General features: G+C 41.6%; 1 protein-coding gene and 1 long non-coding RNA gene across 3 annotated transcripts in view; one reads left to right on the forward strand and one right to left on the reverse strand.

The window, feature by feature from the left end:
- Positions 1-7,508, reverse strand: part of LOC144022422 (nuclear factor of activated T-cells, cytoplasmic 1-like) — a 71,724-nt gene extending 64,216 nt beyond the window's left edge. Inside the window, exons 1-3 of one of the 2 annotated variants that reach the window (XM_077527193.1) lie at positions 7,478-7,508; positions 3,638-4,742; positions 1,108-1,267 (exon numbers count right to left, since the gene is read on the reverse strand). In XM_077527193.1, coding sequence (XP_077383319.1) covers positions 1,108-1,267; positions 3,638-4,742; positions 7,478-7,496 — 1,284 coding nt within the window. In that variant the 5' untranslated portion in view covers positions 7,497-7,508. Of the gene's footprint in view, positions 1-1,107; positions 1,268-3,637; positions 4,743-5,820; positions 5,903-7,477 lie in introns of those variants that run through there. The other variant, XM_077527192.1, reaches the window with a different exon arrangement.
- A 10,512-nt stretch (positions 7,509-18,020) lies between these two features.
- LOC144023053 (uncharacterized) lies at positions 18,021-18,601 on the forward strand. The gene is made up of 4 exons (XR_013284482.1): positions 18,021-18,160; positions 18,247-18,288; positions 18,361-18,394; positions 18,470-18,601. It is a non-coding gene; the product is annotated as an uncharacterized LOC144023053 (long non-coding RNA).
- Positions 18,602-20,119: the final 1,518 nt, after the last annotated feature.

Genomic DNA, 20,119 nt, shown 5'->3' on the forward strand with positions numbered 1-20,119 from the left:
CAGCATGAGCCGCCTGACGCTAAGACTGAAATTTTCAGCAGTAGATTGAATCTTGTGGAAATACAATTAAAAAACAAAGCAATACTGTAGATTATTGTATTGTATTGTACTGTTTTAAGGTAATTGACAGAGATGGAAATTAAAACTAACTAGACATTTTCACTATAATTCTAGTTTTTGTTAGTTTTGTATAAGTAAAAAAGGAAGTTTTAGTTAGTTATCATTTTTTTAAACTCATTTTAATTTTATTCTGTGAAAGGAAATGTTTTTTTTTTCTCCCTATTTTTGCTTTTGTTGTTTTTTTTTTTATTTATTTTCTTTAGTTTTAATCACCTTGCTAATTAACTGTATAGCAAGATCACTATTTGTCTCCAGGCTTGATTGTTTCCTGCTTCATTTATCTTAGAGTAGACACACTTTGAAAAGGAGAAACCAGCCACTTAGTTACACAGAAATATTAGGTACCACTGAATTTGCCAGATATTTCCTTTGTAGTGTTTATATTTATTTATTTATTTATTTATTTATTTATTTATTGCTAAAGTACTAGATGGACATTAACTTCCTGTGACTCATGCTGTGTGTTGTGAAACTACTTGGAGGAAGGAAAGAAAAAGGAAAAAAAACAAAAAACAAAAACAAAAAACAATTGTGATTGTTATTTTGATCTGGAGTGAGCTGGAGCTGAATGTGGAGTCATCATTTAACAGTGGCTTGAGAGAAATAGTCTGCTGTCTTTTATTGTTTTCTGTCTTATTTTAACAAGCTGTAAGGACAGCGCACATATATTGTCTTTGTTTGCTGCTGTGATCACAGACATTGATCAGACAATCTGACTTGAAAACTATAGTTAGCTAATATATGTATGTGTTATGTGAGTTGCACTTGTCATTAACATGGCAATTCTAACAGGTTTTGACCCGAAAATGGGCCCACCCAAAATGGATTTATACCACCAATAAAGAAGAACATTGTCACATTACATTATGTCTCCAAGCCTACTTTTGATCAGAAACAGGGTTTTGTTCCTGCTAATGCAGCCACGCTGTAGCATGACATTAAGAGCAGAACCAGTGAACCTGTTAGAATGCAGTATAGGCACCATACCTGGACGACTGGGTGGCCTCCAGAAAGAGCCTTGACTGCCCCACGGCTGCCTTCCGTCTCATAGTGGGCCCTGTGGTGGGACTTTGGCTGTAACTCGATCTGTAAACTGTATGGACCGGAGCAGGATGGAAGCTGCCAGTCAAGAGCTGGCAGGGATGGGCTGCAATAACATTTCACATTATGGATTAATATTGCCGTGACTTCTGAAACAGCCGTCATGCAAAATTATTGAAGAAAATCCAACATTGGGGCATGGCTGCTCTGTTTAACATTTCCAGCCTACTTTGAACGCATATGTGACAGATGTATGCAAGTCTTTGCATTTGTCTTTTCATTATCCTCTATTATATTCATTGAAACTGTTTGACGTTTGATGTTTTTTCCACAGGCCCCAGTTCTGTCAAAGTCTAAGTCAAAATCTTCTGACCTTGGTTTAAATAGGCCTTAATTTTAGACACTTTGTGTAATTCAAACTGTATTAATCCTTCTCCAGTTCATCATAGTCTGTAATCTAATCGTGTAATCCCCTGAGCCTGGATAATGATGTGTGTTGATTCTTTTTTTATGAAGAAGAAAAAAAAGAGACCGATCTGCTTTGGCTGGCTACAAGTTCACTGTGTTAATACTATATTGTCACAATTGGTAACAAGCACTAAGCTGGGCATGTACACACAACACACTTTCACTCAGCCCTATTGAGACAGTTATTGATTGATTGATTTAAATTTAATAACAAGAAAAATATAGCCTATGGAGTAAGACGGCATCACACCCTGCATTGGACCTTGATAGCTGGCACTTGAAGCTACGGCTGACCTCCCTCAACATCATTGTTCTCAACATGGAGAGTAAAGCGCTTCCCATGTGATCACCGCGGCGATATCTTAACCAAAAACAAACATGTAGAAGACAATGGCAAATGCAGAATCCCTGACCTGAAGGGTGGCTCAAATGAAACCAATCTCTGGCATATTTGTGGAACTTGCATACTGTTTGTTGACCCAAAACGAACTGATTTCCCACCACAAGACTTTATCTATCCGGTTGGTGCATGACATCATCGTGGCTACAAAACGAGATGTTCTGACGGCGCGACAGACCGCAGCAGAAAGACGGCTGATTAACCCACAGACTGTTTCCACTTCAGCCAGGCCTGTCACTGTTACTTCCTGTTGCTCACTATCTTAATCAAACACGGTATTTCCAGAGGGAAGGTGTGCTATTGGCATTGATAACGATATCTTGAGTGGCACAATTTAAATGTAATTTAAATTTGTAACTTGCTGAAAAAAGTATGTAAAGCAAGGCGTGATTTGTGCACGGTGCTGTACTGTATTATACTATACTGTAATTTATTTCAATTTCAAAAGGGTAAATATGGATGTAACAAAAAACGACTTGAACCGGGAAATATTTTATTTAAAATATTCAAGTGCACTGAACTGAATCAAAGTGAATCATTCCACTTTGAAATACATCAAAATACATATAGAATCTTTTTATATTGGACAAAATATATTTTCGAAGGAAATGGCACTTTTACAGTACTGACAACTTCATTCAAATGTACGTAAAATGATAACAAAAAAGTAATTGCATCATACCCTCTTGAACTGAACCGTGTCATATTGAATCAAATTGCAATCCCACTGAGTCAAACCAAATTGAATCTTTCACTTTCAAATCAAAATATCATTGAATTGGTTCGCACCCTACATATCGAAAACTGTATCAAATCGTCTTTTATGGAGAGATGCAGTCCCCTAGCAAATATTGTATCTCAAAACAGATTTTGATGATGGCTCTAGTGCAGGTTTGCCCAATCAGTCCTGCAGGTTTTAGATGTTTCTGTACTCCAACGCACCTGATTTCTATAATCAGCTGTTCAGCAAGATCTGCAGAAGCCTGATAACGATCATGATCTTTTGAATCAGGTATGGAAATATCTAAAGCCTGCAGGACTCCGGCTCACGAGTACCAGGATTGGGCAAGCCTGCTCTAGTGGCTGTGCACTTTTGTGTGTGTCTGTGTTTTAACTTTTTTATTTATGCTGCATTCGAGGATTGTCGGAAGCCGGACTTTTTCCACGTTCAAACCAGGAATTTCACAGAACTCAACGTACGTGACAGTATGCCGCTATCTCCCTGCATGAAATTATACGGTGAACTACTAAACTGTATGGAATGCTTATAAAATAAGATAAAAACAATAAATGAAGCAAAATTGTGAGAAGGTAAGTTTGCTGGAGGTCAAATAGAGTTTTGAGAACCAAAATAAAAAACAATTTATCACTAGCCGCCATTTTGGTTGTTTACTTGGGCCTCGAACGCTTTCAGGTCAGAACTGGGAAAAATCAATAATATCCGACTTCAGACCATCCTCATATGCAGCAATAGAACAGAAAACTACAGATTACAAATGATAATCATTTTACATTTCTTTCTTATTTTGAAAAGCCAAATCCATTTGTCAGTGGATCTTTTGATATTTGATTGAGTTTGACTGACCACAAGAATCATGAGGTACCTACCTGAGGTAATGCTTGGGTTTAGACCAAGAGTAAGGATTCTGGGGAACCTCCAGGAACCCTCCGCAGTAGTTCTCCTTCTTTAAGACGAGGCGAGAAGGATAGTCCTCGGGGCTAATCTCCCCCTCATGCCTGAGCTCCTCACCACTAGGCTCCACCTTGAGGCTCAAGGAAGGCGAATGGTCTACCATCTTGCGTGTCTTGATGGGGATCCCTTCTCCCATGTCCACCACTCCATCTGTCGTCAGAGCGTTGATAGCAGCCACGATTGCGGAGTTGGTGTACTGGTTGGCATTGGCAAGCCAGTTCTCATCTGTGACGCTGACTCGAGGGGAGCCGTGCGGGGAAGGGGTCGCAGATTGACGGGGTGAACAGGATGTCTGCTGGTAGGGAGTATCGTTGAAGCTGTACTTCCGCTTCCCCACTCCAGTTGCGCTGATATTGTTGCACCCACCGCCTCCACTCAGGGAAGGAGAGTTCGGCCTGGAGTCACGCGGCTGAGCCGGCCAGCCTTCCTCAGCAACTGCTCCGATCTGAGGGGATGTGGAGGGCGAATTGTGAGGGGAGGCTGCAGGGCCGCTGGCATGCGGGCAGGACAAGAGTGAAGATGACCCTCTGGGAGATACGCAGGGAGACTGCCATGGGGAATTCTGGAGGGAGTTGTCATAGTTGTAAAAGCCGGACTCGTAGGACGATGCTTCAGAGTTACAGCTGCGTGAAGAAATGCTGCTCGCAGGACTGAGGCAGCTGGGATCACGGTAGCCGTCTGCATTGGGCAGCATTAGTGTCACAATGGAGTTAACGCCTCTTTTGATGATGTGTTGGTCACAGTTTCTTTCTTCTACTCGGTCCTCGGGGCACTGGCTGTAGGCAGTGATTTCAATCCGAGGACTTTCCAGGGCTGGTGCCCCGTTTGGTCTCAGGCCATGGGGCAGGTAATAACCTGATGCTACATGATTCTCATTCTGGAAGTTGTAGCCTGTCTGATGGCATGACGCAACAGAGATAACTGGGCTGGACTGTAAGGTGTGGTATTGGGTGGCCAGACATGGGTTGCCCATCCCGAGTGGAAGGGAAAGGGTGACATTTGGTGTGTAGCTGAATGCATCTGAAAATAAACAAGCACATTTTCAACATAGAACCATGTGTGCCCAACAGGTTAACCTACCCCGAGTCATTATACTGTAGCAAGAATTAACTGTGATTACATGTGCAAACAATACCCCTATACAAATCTTACCAGCGACAGACTGACTCCTTTCTTTATTCTATGAACATCTGGAGAAGCTTAGCAATCATTTTGAAGCATTTACTGTATATGTGGTTCATCCGTATAGTCCCAAGTTGCACAGCCAGCCTGTTTGCTGGATAAGTTCATTTAAGACTCTCTTTGGCACTCCTTGCCGTCAAATGTACACTACAGGAATCCATCCAGCAGCAGACTGATGGATGCTTTATTTGATTGATTGCATCACTCACTGAGTGAATTAGGCCCTCCCCTGTGGAAATCTGACAGCACTCTCGCTTCGCTCTGAGCTTGTGATTAAGTCAAAGGGAGGCCGTTGCAGCATAACACACTCGTGCAAGCACAAGACAGAATGCAAGATAAACAACAACAGACTGAGACCCGAAATCCTTGTAGGTTTGCCTCCTCTGCCAACCAGCTGCTGTTGTATCAACAGTTGTAAACTTCATGTCTGTCTTTTATTAACATTGTCAATGAAGGTGAATGCTCAAAGAGTGTGCAGTGTGCTAATCAAGGGCATTCCCCTTGTTGTATTTGCTCACCGCAGTACATGAGACCTGTTCACAAACCACATCCTATATGGGTCGGTCATCAAAAAAAAAAAAAAAAAAAAAAAAATTGTTTGTGGGAGTCTGTGTCAGAGTTGAAAATGTGCAGTGCATTGCACAAGGTTACTATGCCACAAGTGCAATGACATGTGTCATATAGATGATATAGATATACATTTACAGTATATAGATAATTTAATAATTTCAGTTATTTATTAGAAAATGTGCACTTTCTCTCTTAAGCAGTGAAAAACATCTACCTCAAAATTCAAATTGTAAAAATATAAAATTGTCATTTTACATAGAATGATTTTAATTATTGCAAACCTACACTTTTGTTACATTGCAACTAATATACGTTGCACAGAGAAAAAATCATTTTCATTACTCACCTCTCTGAGGCTGATAAACACACTGGCTGTGCTCAAACATATGACTAAAATCAAATTCTTGCTCTTCTTGTTGAAAACTCATCTCTACTTCCCTAAACGTGTGTCCCAGCTTAATCTCCTCTGATGCTTTTCTTTTCTGGTTTATGCTCTTCTCGAGCCCACCAGATGACATACCCGCTCCACCCAGTGTGACACACCTCCTTACTTCAAGCCTGACTTACTTTGCAAAGACTTGCAGCCGTTACTTTTTTTTTCTTCTTCTTCTGTTTTTGTACACATCAGCTGCATTTGTCACACCGTACTTCACCTAATGGGGGTTTTCGCTCTTCCTGTCTTGTTTGATTATGCCTCCTTTTAAAGGTTTCAGATTAACAAAAATAAATCAGCATTTGCTAATTTGAAATCCTGCTAGAGGGCCCACTATGAGTTTCATGTAATAATAATAATAATAATAATAATAATAATAATAATAATAATAATAATAATAATACACATTATAACCTTACTCATGTCTATCATTGCTTCACAAATGTTATCAATTATGCCATTGGTCTCAAAGCAATCTTAGCACAACCAAGCATGCATGCCTAAAGAATGAATATATTTATCCACAGGTTTTGTGGTTTACAGTGAGGTAAGACTGACGGGACCTCAGGGACAGATAGGTGGTTGCCCACAGAAGCCATCTGTATCTTCTGGAGCAAAAGTCCTGGGCCCACATTCATTACGCATGCAGGCTGAGTGCAGTCTATGGCAAGACCCCAAGAGGATGTGTGATTTTAGCTGCGTGTGTCGGACTTGTGAAGTTGTGTGATAATAAAGCAGACTTCGGCATACTGCTGAGGCTGTGAGTGGTTAAGCATGACTCCCTGCCAAGCAAGCTACTCGGCATCCCTAAACGGACACATCACAATTCTATGCCTCTCTCACTCACACACACACATACACGCACCAACATCTGTTGCCAATTATAAGACTCTGGGCCAAAATGAATAATAATAAAACCCGCACCCGTTCATCTGAAATATCAAAGATGAAATGAAATCCCAAATCCGCAAAGCCAGTGACATCAGCACTGGAAACCACACAAGGCAGACTATCAACGACTTTTGGTGTACCCAATGAAATTTTGCAGCATTAATCATGAATAAGAGGCAACATAACTTTTCAAACCAGGCTGAAGCGTACACAAGCAGAAGCAAAGCACAAAGTTTGCAGCTTGATGCCTGACCTCAGATATCACTGTGTAGAAAAATAAAATGTCTCTGTATTTTTATATGATAATTATTTGAGTTACTTTGAGGTTAAGTGCAACATAACCTGCTAAAAACTGTACTGGAAGATGTGAAACACCTGCTGGAGACACCTAATGGGGTAGAGGATGCCCATGCCGCTTAATTCATTTGACTAGCATATCACAACAAAACCACGTTTCTAGTTAACATTTACACAATACAGTGCTGCCCTGCACAATAAGACTTATTATTGGTGCACTTAATGCCACAGTGTACAGTAGCCGATTTATTTGCGTGTCTTTCAGAAATGTCTACAAATGATATTGCAGGGATAATTTTCACTATCACTTTGCGTGTACGGTGCATGGAAAGCTTAATTGGCATTAACATATTGCAAGCTGAGATATTGAGGAAGGTGGTACCTTCTTCTGCAGATTTCATCGCGGCGAGAGAGGTGATTGAACGAGTGGAGTCTCCACTCCGCGCTGGCTGGAGCTTCAAAGCTGAACTTGCGAGAGGCGCTCTGGCTGAGTATCCTGCTGCATTCAACAAGCGGTGAGCAACTTTCTCCGGATGAGATTCTGCATGAGCAACGAAGTGTTGAAAAAAAAATAAAAATAGTGCACGCTATATAAGCTAATAAAGTAACGGGTAAAATAGCAATGTGGATGATACGATAATGAATGGATTATTAACGTGATGAGTATTGCACACCGAGTGAAAGAGGATGTCAGCGCTGCTCAAGAAACTAGTGCGGCTGAGGTGAGTGATTCTGCCGTGTGCCCATTGAAGGTCTTCAAGAGTCTCCCCAGGTCGATGACGCAGCGCGGCTTTGTCAGAGGGGCAGTCTCTGGTTCTTTTAAAGCTGGAAAACACCCTCCGTTCTCCGTCAGCGCGCCGCCCATCCATGACGCCAGCGACCCGGCTCGCACCGGAGATCCCAAGGTGTGAGTGCGGGTGGGTGCGCGTGCGTGTCTTGATTTGCGCGCACACACTATTTTGCCTTCACGCAACAACCATCAGCGTGTCATCGGTGTTTATTGTGTTGCTTTGCCTTATCCCACCCCCACCCCCCTCCACAGAGATTGCCTGCCCACTTGCTCAGCATGAAGTTAGTAGTATAGGTTATTTATTTCTCTATGAAATACCTTTTAATTAAAAAACAAAACAAAACAAAAAAAAAACACTAAAAAAAAATTGAGGTGCAAAATAATCCTTTTTATTTTTTTAAACCCATGAACATTTTTACTGTAACTTTATAGGCAATACAAAACAATTCTGTTTTATATGGACATATAAAATACTTATTTAAAAAGAAATCTAATAGTGAAGAATGAAAGTGTCTTTGTCATTTGCTTGAGAAAAATCTTCCCGATGTTCAATATCAGATCCGATGATCTGTTGTGTTCATGTTCAGCTGTTATACTTTTTAATCACACATGTTCTGCAGTCATACAAAAACAACCCACTACCATAAAATAAATAAATAAAAGTGACATTTACTTTAAAAAATAATAAAATAAAATAAAAAATTATCGTAAATTTTGTTCACTGAAATTCTAACTCAATTTTACAAGGAGAATTTTGGTGTAAATTGTACTGTAATATAGCCTATTTATTTATTTATTTATTTATTTTTTAAAACTCACTCAAGGGTTGAGGTACGAACTCAGAACCTTGAATTGAGTGACAGCACTCTACCTCCCCCAAGACCGTTTTTGGTGTCTACTTTTGGAGACACCAGACAGTAAGTGTGACATGGCTGTTTCCCAACCTGAATTTGTGTTAATTCTTCAACCCTTGAGTGATTATTATTTTTCTCTTTTTTTTTTCTTTTTTTTTTATAAACTACTATGCAAGTAAAATGTACTCAAAAACTGTCCTTGTAAAGTTTACTTAGAATTTCTGAGTGCAGAAAAACTTTAGTAAGAAAATATTACTCCATTTTTCCCCAGTGCATTATGTACAAATAGTCTGTGGATATGCATCTGCACAAAATGTGTGTTTTTCTGTGGCTCATGCAAGCTGCACTCATATTTAATTATAATTTAGTAGATAGCGGGTACACAAGTATACATATCCCATTCATTCCACTATATTGCAACCATTTTGTATAATCAACAGTTATTTCCACCACCTAAACATACACAGATCACCCCATTTTGCTGAAAAACTGAATGATAGAACTTATTTGCAAATTTTGCCTATTAAAGAGAAAAACTGAAATATGACATGGCTATGCCCTGCGATTGGCTGGCAACCAGTTCAGGGTGTACCCCGCCTACTGCCCAAAGCCAGCTGATAGGCTCCAGCACCCCCCACGACCCTTGTGAGGAAAAAGCAGTCAAGGGGCGGCACGGTGGAAGAGTGGTTAGCACGTCTGCCTCCCAGTCCTGAGGACTCGGGTTCGAGTCCAGGCTCCGGCCTTCCTGGGTGGAGTTTGCATGTTCCCCCCGTGCTTGCGTGGGTCTTCTCCGGGTACTCCGGTCTCCTCCCACATTCCAAAGACATGCATGGCAGGTTAACTGTGTGCTTCGAATTGTCCCTAGGTGTGCTTGTGCGTGTGGATGGTTGTTTGTCTCTGTGTGCCCTGCGATTGGGAGGCAACCAGTCCATGGTGTACCCTGCCTACTGCCCAAAGCCAGCTGAGATAGGCTCCAGCACCCCCCGCGACCCTTGTAAGGAGTAAGTGGTTCAGAAGATAGATGGATGGATGATATGGCTATTAAGTGTTCAGACCCTTTTTTGAGAATTGAGCAGAAGTGCCTTTTTCACAACCGAGTCTTCTTGGGAATGTTGCAGCAGCTTTTTCAAACCTCTCAGCCATTCCTCCTAGCAGATTTTCTCCAATTCTGTCATGTTGAATAGTGAATGTTGGTGAACAACTCAAGTGGGTTAGCCAGTCGAGGACCTCCCACCTTACCCACTGATGACGTTATTTGTTCGTCTTGGCGGTGTTCTTTTTTTTTTCCCCGAAAGACACTCTTCTTCTGCTGTTAAATTTTCTACTTCTGCGCCACTAAAGCTTTTTGTTGATTAGTGCTTTGAAGTATGACATGCATGATTCTTCTCTCAAAGTCTTCTTCTAACAGTGGATTGTGATACCTTCAGGAGGTTGGCAGTCATGCACCTCACTGTTGTGTTTGAGTGATTTGCCATAGCTCTCACAATATTTCTGTCATCAACTGCTGTAGATTCCCTTGGCCAACCTGTTGGATGTCTGTTGATCAGTACACCAGTAGTTTATTTATTTTGCAGGACATTCCAAATTGTTGCATTGGCTATGCCCAATGTTTGTGCATAGCTCTGATCAAATTGCCCTCTTCTCTCAGCCTCAAATGTTATTGTCCCAGACAACCTAAAACTCACGTTTATTGTATGTAAAATAAACATCTGATTTCTTCAATGGGTATCTTCACTGTGTTGGTCACTGACCATGCTTATATGCATGTCTTGATGATTTGAATCTGAGGCTGTAGGAGGCCTGAAATGTATCTAATGATATAGTCATAACTGACAACACTAAACCTAAGCTGCAGTCACACTTTTCATGTCATAAAATGTATTAAAAATGTGCTGCAGAAGAATTAGAATTCCATCCATCTGTCCATTTCCGTAACTACTTATTCTGTTCGGGGTCATGGGGTTTTGGAGCCCATTCCAGAAGTCTTTGAACAAAAGGCTGCACTACAACCTGGCCTGGTCACCAGTATGTCGCAGGGCACATGTTGAGACATATTGACATTCACACTGTCACTAAACCCACACTGTCTGTGCCAAAATCGGACAACTATTCCAATATAAAGAATACAAATTCAGTACATAGATACAGTATGTAATAGGCTACATTCATAATATGCAAGAATATACTTTAAAATGAAATCTTATGCTTGTGTTTACTGTACTGGAAATGTAGTTTCACAGAATAAGACAAATATTCACATGAGACAAACATATAATGCTTTAGGTCTATCTGTATGGGTTTCTGTACATATCACATATTGCTAAACTACAACCACCTAAAGACAATAAAATACAGTACTCCATCAGGTAACACTGATATAATTTGTGATTTTAGGTAATACAGATAAGTAAAGCCACATGTAGGACTTGTTTACTGGAAACATAATTATTCCCTGAGGACATTGGAATACAGTTTTGCCGGGATTAACAGAGTTGAGTATTCAGCAAAATATAGCTGTCAGCTCACATGAATAATTCAAATTTGAAATTTTTAATGATGTGAATCGTAATGATATTTGGAGCACAGATTCTACAAAGTAATGACTGGCACTATGAATGTATATGGCAGAATACAGTCACCATTATGTGGGTAACAAATAGTGTGGAAATATTTATAACTTTCAAGAAAAAGCCATACATCAAGATGAGTTGGACTATCACTGGCCACAAGAGCAATTAACAACAGCTTAGACAAGCTCCTATGTAATACATTTTGGTTGGGGGCCAGCTTTCTAGAAAAAAAAAAAAAAAAAGCCTCTTGTGGGTCTGAAAGACTGATGGCAAACCCAAAAGGATGATCACATAATCAGAAGCAGACTCAAGTTTGGAGGTAGGCACACGCAGACAGCATGGGGAGAAAGTGAGTGTGTTGTGTTTTCTTTGCCTGCAGTAGCTCCATCTCTGGCGTCAGCTGTGGCTTGGCCGATGTGCACGTGTGAGCTCCAAGATGAAAAAGCAGCATCATATAGTCGACGTGAATTATGATACGAACCTGCGGTAGGAAAGAAAAAAAAGAAGCCGTGCAACTGATTGGCACCGTCAGCAGGATGGACTTTCACTCGTTGGCAAGCAGTTTAAAAACCTTGTGGTGTGGCACGCTTCAGTAGCAGTCTCTTGTCTTATCTTGATGGATTCCGTGCTACCGAGCAAAGTATCATTAGCTTAACTGTCTGTCAACAATAGAGCACTTAAGATCCTCTCTGAAGCAGCAACTCATCAAACTATTCAGCAGCCTGTATTTCATTAAAAATGTGCATATTCTCAAAACGTGATGATGTAATGCTTGTCGTAACATATACAGCCATGTGTTAACAAGCGAACAGCCTTAGAAAATATTGATTGCCTCAACTATTTTGAAAATTAGTCAAAACTGATGCACAAGACTCATTAAAAAATAAAAATAACCATGGATAATTCTTCCTTGGCATGTGTCATCACTTGAGGGCATCGTTTTAAAGCATACTTGCATGTGAAATTGATGTTGTTCCCTTTCAATAAATGTTTGTTTCATGTTTTTTTATTATTTTTATATGTATTGTGTCAAAAGCTTGGCTGTACCATTGTGGAATTTGGACTCAGTTTTATGTTCAAATCCCCTACTAAAATTTAATTCTACGCGAGGCAAGGTTTTTAAATGAAATAATATCCATACTGAGACTGTTATTGTGCCAGTACAAACTTTTAAGCGTTGGACAACTTGCTCTCTGGAACAATTCGAGTCTACTTATTATAAAATGTGCTTTTTACAGCAGTGACATGACACTCTTGATTGTCATGTACTCACTTCCAAAATTTCCAACTCATATACAATTCAAGTCACTACTTTTTATTTATTTCTGAGATATTATTCCAAACTTTTCTGTATCTAGTTTGACCAATTTTCCCTCATTACATTAGAAGAAGAAGAAGAAGAAGAAGAAGAAGAAGAAGAAGAATTAAAAAAATTTTTTCAAGGTTGTAAAACCCTTCATTTGTTCAAGGGGGGGTTTCTTGCTAAAGGATTCTTTAACATTGTCATAATGGGCAAGTCAGAGTTTCACATTGAATTCCAATTCAGTCCAATTCAATTTTATTTATGTAGTATAGCATCAAATCACAATAGAAGTAGTCTCTGGGCACTTTAAACATAGAGCAGGTCAAAAGACCAGACTCCTCACTTTAGTAAGACTGACGACCAAATTTAAGAGGTTTGACAGAAATTGGACATTTACTGTTTGACTATTAAATGGGATTACTTTTTTTTTTTTAAAGCAGAGTATTTGGACACTTCACACAACTTAAAATGCAAGAATAACTTTGTGTCAAATGGAAAATAATTGACTGGTTGGATTTCCTAAGCCAACAAGTGCCTAAAGATTCAATTCTATGAAGATTTTATAAATTAAAATAATGGTTAATGTAAATTATCCAAATATTTTTTGAGCCCCTAAAAATTGAGGCCCTCTGCATTAAATCGTCATTATTCTGTTATGCTGTTATTATTGCTGGTGATGTACAATGGTGATGTATTATGGTGATGTACAAAAGGAAAGGTTATAAAAATTACCCAAATACATCCGGCTGAAACTGCCTTGTTCTTTTTATTTATCATTCTCAAGAATTGATTTTTTCCTGACAAATAATTCTATTGTTGATAAAACTGCTATAAAAATACATTCTATAATTATAAGTGATCATGCACCAGTCTGCCTCACTCTACAAATTGACTCTACCTTTAAACTACCCCTGATATGGCGTTTTAACATCTCACTACTGAAAGACGGAGAGTTTGATAAAATTATTAGAAGGGAATGGGCAGATTTTTCGGAAATAAATGACTCTCCAAATATATCTCCATCTCTTCTCTGGGAAGCAGGGAAAGCGGTAATTAGAGGGAAAATTATATCATATTCAACTTATAAAAAGAAACAGGATCAAAAATTAGAAAAATACCTGGAAGATAAAATTAAACAACTAACGGATGAATATGCATTAAACCCAAATAATCAAATATGGACGGAACTACAGAATATAAAAATACAGTTAGATAACATGTTATCTAAAAAGACAGAGTTTATAATACAACAGTTGAGATATAATAATTTTGAACATAATAATAAATCAGGTAAATTTCTGGCAAATCAACTTCAACGGAATCGGGAAAAATCTCTTATAACGGCTATTAAAGATATAAATGGTGAATGCACACAATCACCAGAAGAAATTAACCATATTTTTTATAACTATAATCGAAATCTATACTCAGAAATTAATAGACCTAATCCTGAACATATTGAGGTATTCCTAAATAGCTTAAATATACCTCAGTTATCTACTGAACATAAAGATATTCTAGATGCCCCGCTTACTATAGATGAGTTGTATCGTGCTTTAGACAGTATGCCTAATGGCAGAGCACCTGGTCCAGACGGCTATCCGGCTATATTTTTTAAACATTTCTGGTTAATGTTTGCTCCATTATTTCTAAGAGTAGTAACTGAAATTAAAAGTAAGGGTGATATACGTCAAGACATGAATATAGCAGCAGTTAAACTTTTATTAAAGCCAGAAAAAGACCCCACCCGCCCGTCAAGTTACCGACCGATATCACTAATTAATACCGATATTAAAAGTAGCGCTAAGGCCTTGGCATCTCGACTAGAGACAGTAATCTCGACAATTATTCATAGCGATCAAACAGGTTTTATTAAAGGTCGTCATTCTACTAATAATATTAGGAAGCTCTTTAACTTGATTAGTATGTCACAGCGGTATGATAAAAAGGCAGTTGTTATTTCGCTGGATGCAGAAAAAGCCTTCGATAAAGTTAACTGGTCCTTCCTCTTTGCTGTCTTAAATAAATTCGGCTTCGGGGAGTCATTCATTCAATGGGTCTCAATATTATATGATTCTCCTAAAGCTACAGTTACTACTAATGGGATTACATCACAGAGTTTTACTCTACAAAGGGGTACAAGACAAGGGTGCCCAATGTCTCCTTTATTATTTGCTATATTTATTGAGCCGCTTGCATTAGCTATACGTCAGGATAGACGGATCCAAGGAATCCATTCCGGGGCAATAGAACATAAAATTAATCTATATGCCGATGATATATTATCTATTATCTTCATGCTTTATGGTCATGTACTCCAGTGCTGCATTTCTGGACTAAAATCTTGGAAAAGCTTGCTGATATATTAAACTGTAGGCTTCCTTTATCTCCAAGATTGTGTTTACTAGGTGACTTAACAATAACTGAGCTACCATGTAAACAATCTCAATCTATACTTATAGCCCTTACTATTGCTAAAAAAAATAATCCTTGTCAATTGGAAAAATAAACAATCTCTAAATATCGACCACTGGTTAAACTTACTAATAAATTATATTTCAATGGAAAAAATCTCTGCCTTAAATAAAAATCAAGCAGAGCCCCCCCCCGTTGTTTGCTCGGTAGCGGTTGCGTCTTGGCCGCTCCCTGGGCCCCCTGTGGGGTGCGGTGTTGGGGTGCTTTCCCTGGTGCCCGGGGCGGTGCCGTCCCGGCGCGGTCCGCTGCTCCGTGCCCGGCGGCACGGTTCGGGGCGGGTGGGCCTCTGGTGTGCCCCGTGGTTCCCTCTCCCCTCCCCCTTCCTCCCCCCCGTCGCCTCTCCCTCCTCGCCTCCCCCCGCCCATCCTCCTCTGCCTCCCGGTCCCTTTTCCCTTGTCGCCCCCCCCCCCCCTCCTGCCCTGCAGCCGCCCTTTCGCCTTCTTGTCGTCTCCTCCCCGCTTTCCCCTCCCCCCTTCCCTGTCTGCCCCCCGCCCCCTCCCCCTCCCTCTCCCTGGGCCTGGGGCTCCCTCCCCGGCCCGGGCGTCGGGCTCCGGGGGCCGGGCGGGGGTTTGAGGCCTACCCCACTCCGGTAGAACTCCTGGCACCCCGGGCGGGCTCCGGTGGCCGGTGGGCTGTCTAGTAGCCCTGCTGGGCTGGCCCTGTCCGCCTATCGTGGTGCCAGATGGGTGGGGTGGGTGGGCGCTCGGGGGCGGGCGTGCCACCTGCACCCGCCGGGTTGGGTGAGGCCCCGCTGGTCGCTCCTCTTAGTCACTTCACTAGTTTTGCACTATATACTTTGTAAATATACACATAGGGCACACAACACATTTCTTGGTGGGGTGGGGAAGGGTACACCGTCTTCACCCTTCAACTCCCCTCCAATTTTAATGCACTTCATGTCCAAGGGGAGGGGTGAGTTGGGGCGGGGAGCCATCAGGGGGGATGGACTGCAGTGCCTGGCAGCGCTGTGGTCCCCCCCATCTGTGTCCCTGCCCCACCACTTTGTCCCTCCATTTCCTTTTTTAATGCACCAGAAATATACATATTCATTTTTGGGGGGGGATGCGGGTGTATCGGAGTAGGCGGGGTTCGCGGGGGGGGGGGTTTGGCGGCCGTCGGGGGGGGGGGGGCGGCTTGTTTGGGGGGGGGTGGAGGTATGGGTGGGTGGGGGGTTGGGTGTTGGGGGTCGGGGTGTGTTCGGGGGTTTGGGGGCCGGGGGTGGCGGGGCCTGGGTCGTGGCGGGTGGCGGGTTTGGGTGGGGTGCGGGGGGGTCGTGGGGGGATGGGGGCTGGGGACCGGTGGGGCGTTGTGGGGGCCCGCCGGGCCTCGTTCTGCGGCCTTGGGCTCGGGGGTGTGGGCCGGGGCTGGGGCGGGGGTGTTCCGGGCGTCTGGGTCGGCTCGCCGACCGGTGTCCGCTCGGGTGGCTTGGGGGTGGCCTTGGGGCTGCCGCGGCCTGGGGATTCCGGGGAGGGAGGGCGGTGCTCGCTTTGCTGGACCGCGGTTGACGGCTTCTTTCTTTGGTGGTGGTCCTTATGCATGCCAGATCCATCGCACCAGCATCTACTGAAACTCAAACAGAATTTGCCTCTCCCTCCCACAGCCCCTTGAATCAGTGGGTGCTGGTGTCTGTGGATCTCACTTTGGTTTATCTATCCTTCCCTCCTTCCTCTCTTTAGTTTTTCCTCTGGTCACTTGAGATCTCAATTTATTGGAAGTTTGAGGTTTCTGGGGTTGGCATAAGACTCTGGTTTTGTAACCACGCAGGAGGGGTTTGGTTGGTGCTGGATTTCACTTTGATGGATTGGATGTACTGGCTTCTATGGATCTCACTCTGCCTCATCGATCCTTCCCTCCTTCCTCTCTTTAGTTTTTCCTCTGGTCTCTTGAGATCTGGCTAATTTGTTGGAATTTAGAGGCTTCCGGGGTTGGCGTAAGACTTTGATTTTGTAACCAAGGGGAAGGCAGGAAGTGTTTGGTCGGTGCTGGATTTCACTTTGACTTATCTTTCTTTTCTCTTTATTTTTTCTGACCTTTTCTCTGGTCTCCTGACCATTTGAACCTGACGACTCTGGCAAGATTCTGAAGTACCTGGTTAAGGCGAAGGGTAATGGGATATTTATAAGGTTTTAGGTGAATTCATGAGTATAAATTTATACGTATTTGCACGCACACGCACGCGCACGCACGCACGCACGCAAACGCACACACACACACACAAAAAAAGAGCAATGATGATAAGACGTTGAATCGGTAAGACTACCGAATGAACAATTCTGAGCTCTTTAACTCTTTGACCGCCATAAACGTTTAAAAACGTTCAGTATAATCCTAGGATTGGCCGCCATAGACGTTAATTGACGTCTACTATGTTTTTTTATGGAAACGGGTGGAGGAAAGCCTTGGGCAACTGTTCTCCAAGTATCAAGCCGATCGGGTTACTATAATGGGTATTCCTGGCCACTAGAAGGCTGTGATGAGTCTTTTGGACAAGATCGGGTAGGAGACAACAGTAGAAGAAGAGAGGCTGAGCTAGAGTGTTGAGGGGGAGAGAATGGCTAACTTGGCCAAGGGAGTCAAAAAGGCTACAGATGGCAAGCAGCTCACGCTTGATCCTTATTTTCAAAGCTCAAAAGCATCGACCAGTGCTCAAGAGCACAGTGATGACGGGGTTAAGTCATAGTTGAAGCGGTAACGCGGCCGTTTCGACCACGTCCTAAGGCCCCACCGGCTAGCGATGCTAATAACGTCCTAAGGCCCCACCGGCTAGCGATGCTAATACCGGAGAAAAGTGGTGCACAACCGAGCACGTCTGCACAGATGACGTTTCATCGGACGATGACGACTACTATGGGTCCGATGCAAGACAGTCTTCCAAAAAACGTGAAGGTAAGCGCTAACATGCTAAGAGATTGCTAGTAAGATTACTTTCCTAACTTTCTCGGGCGATCTGCTAGCAGCGTGTGTAAATGTGCTGATATACACTAAAACATCTATTACCTATACAAACGTGAATGTATATTTTATAGATCGTGCTCACAGCAACGTCCGACCGCTGGTTCTACGACAAAGAAAGGTAAAAAAAAAAAAACCTTTTCAATACACCGCAACAATAAAAGGAAAGTCTTTCGATAGTATTGTAATTGTATATGTTTCTTTCAGCTCCTACCCAAAGTGACCCTTCTCACATTGAGCAGAACAAAGGTAAAAAAAAAAAAAAGATTCTCCACAGCACTAATAAAATATTTGATGGTAAACGTTTTCTATAATTTACAGAATGTGCATCAACCAATACATCCAAGAAAAAAAGGTAAACATGCACACACACACACATTGTATCACAGTGCTCTAAAATAATATATGATATTGAAATGTATATTTGCAGATCCCAAAGTCTGGCTGGCATGAAGTTGATGAATTCGGCTGGCAGCCAACCATCTTCGCCTTTGCTGCAAAACCAGGACCAAGGGATGCTGCAGCAGAGCTGAATTCCCACCTGCCAGCTGACATCCTGGAGCTCTTCATCACGGATGAACTTCTCCAGCACATCGTTCATCATACCAACCTCTACGCAAATCAGTCCATGCAGAAGCAGACTGACAAAAACTGTTGCGCACGTGTAAATAGTTTGCAAAGAGTTTTCCAAATTGTCTGTTCGGATTGCTACTGTTGCATGTAAATAAACTGTTATTTTGCAATCAAAAAACATTTTTTATTGTTGGGGTAGTGTTTTATAGAAGTTTAGGTGTTTGTAGAATCACTCATGCAAAAAAAAAAAAAGTGCCAAATTCACTAGAGTGCATGAAATAACATCGTTTCACAAAAAGCTTGATTTCTCCGTATTTTGGAAGAAAATAGAGGATTTGGGTGAAACGAAGCTGTTTTCTATTGTTGATTACTGGAGACCCGAATAAGGTAGAAAAAACTTTTTTTTTAGATGAAAGATGAGACCTAAATCTTTCATTTGGTAGTATCCGCGTTTCCATAGTCCTAACACAACATTTTCTGTGGAGCTTGAAAGATCGGTAAAATTCTGTAAATCAGCTGGCAGTATAGGGGTTACCTTTTCCGAAAATGGCTGGCAGTCAAAGAGTTAAAAAAAAAAAAAAAAAGAATTTACAGTGCTGCTGCATCTGGCCTTGTGACAACACACATACAGAGAAGCCGCAACATGTCTGTGGAGAGCATGAGCGACATGCTGAGATTTATGAACAGCCTGCTCCTTGCTCTTGTTTCACACAAAGTGATCACTGCTTGTGGTGTGTAAACAGAAACATGCGGGCAATTGAGATGTTGCACTGGCATTTTTCTATTCTTTTGCTTCTTTATTTAGTTGCATGAATGAATTGTCTAATGTTAAGCAGTGCGAAATCAAATATATATATATATATATATATATATATAAATTTGTGTTTGTTTTCTCCATTGTAGCACAGGGACTGGAAATCATCATCAGTTGCTGTGACAATATAATACATGACAAGAGTAGATTTGGCTTAAACAATAGTGTAGTTGGTAGCCTCTCTAATTTTTACTATGTTCAGGTTTGGCCGAGGAAGCAGGCTACAACTTGACCTCATCAGGGAATATGTGCACACATTAGCATGGACCATGAAGCATTAATATTCAGAATTTAGGCTAAATTTGTCTCTTGGTTTTTGGTTTGGTCAGTGGCCCATGGCTGATTATTAACCATCCCTCTTTCGGGTGAATCTGCTTTATATTTTTATGGAGCTGTATTAGCAGCCAAATCACCTACAAGGGTATAACAACAACACTTTAATATGGTCACTGTGGTAACGCTATCATGAATGATACCACACATCGGGTATTTTCAGTTTGACTTTCCTAATACAGTATTTTTTTTTTAACTCATTTTGCTAGCTTGCGGATTTAATATTAGCGTTCGCATCTTGACATGCATCAAGAGTCCGTCACAGAAACAAAGAGAATAAGTTCCCATTTCAATATAAATGTGTTTAGCCTGGGATAAACCGTAAGTACTGTAAGTTGGTTGGGGACCACTGGGTTAGGA

The sequence above is a fragment of the Festucalex cinctus genome, chromosome 7, assembly GCF_051991245.1.
Source record: "Festucalex cinctus isolate MCC-2025b chromosome 7, RoL_Fcin_1.0, whole genome shotgun sequence".
Lineage (NCBI taxonomy): Eukaryota > Metazoa > Chordata > Actinopteri > Syngnathiformes > Syngnathidae > Festucalex > Festucalex cinctus.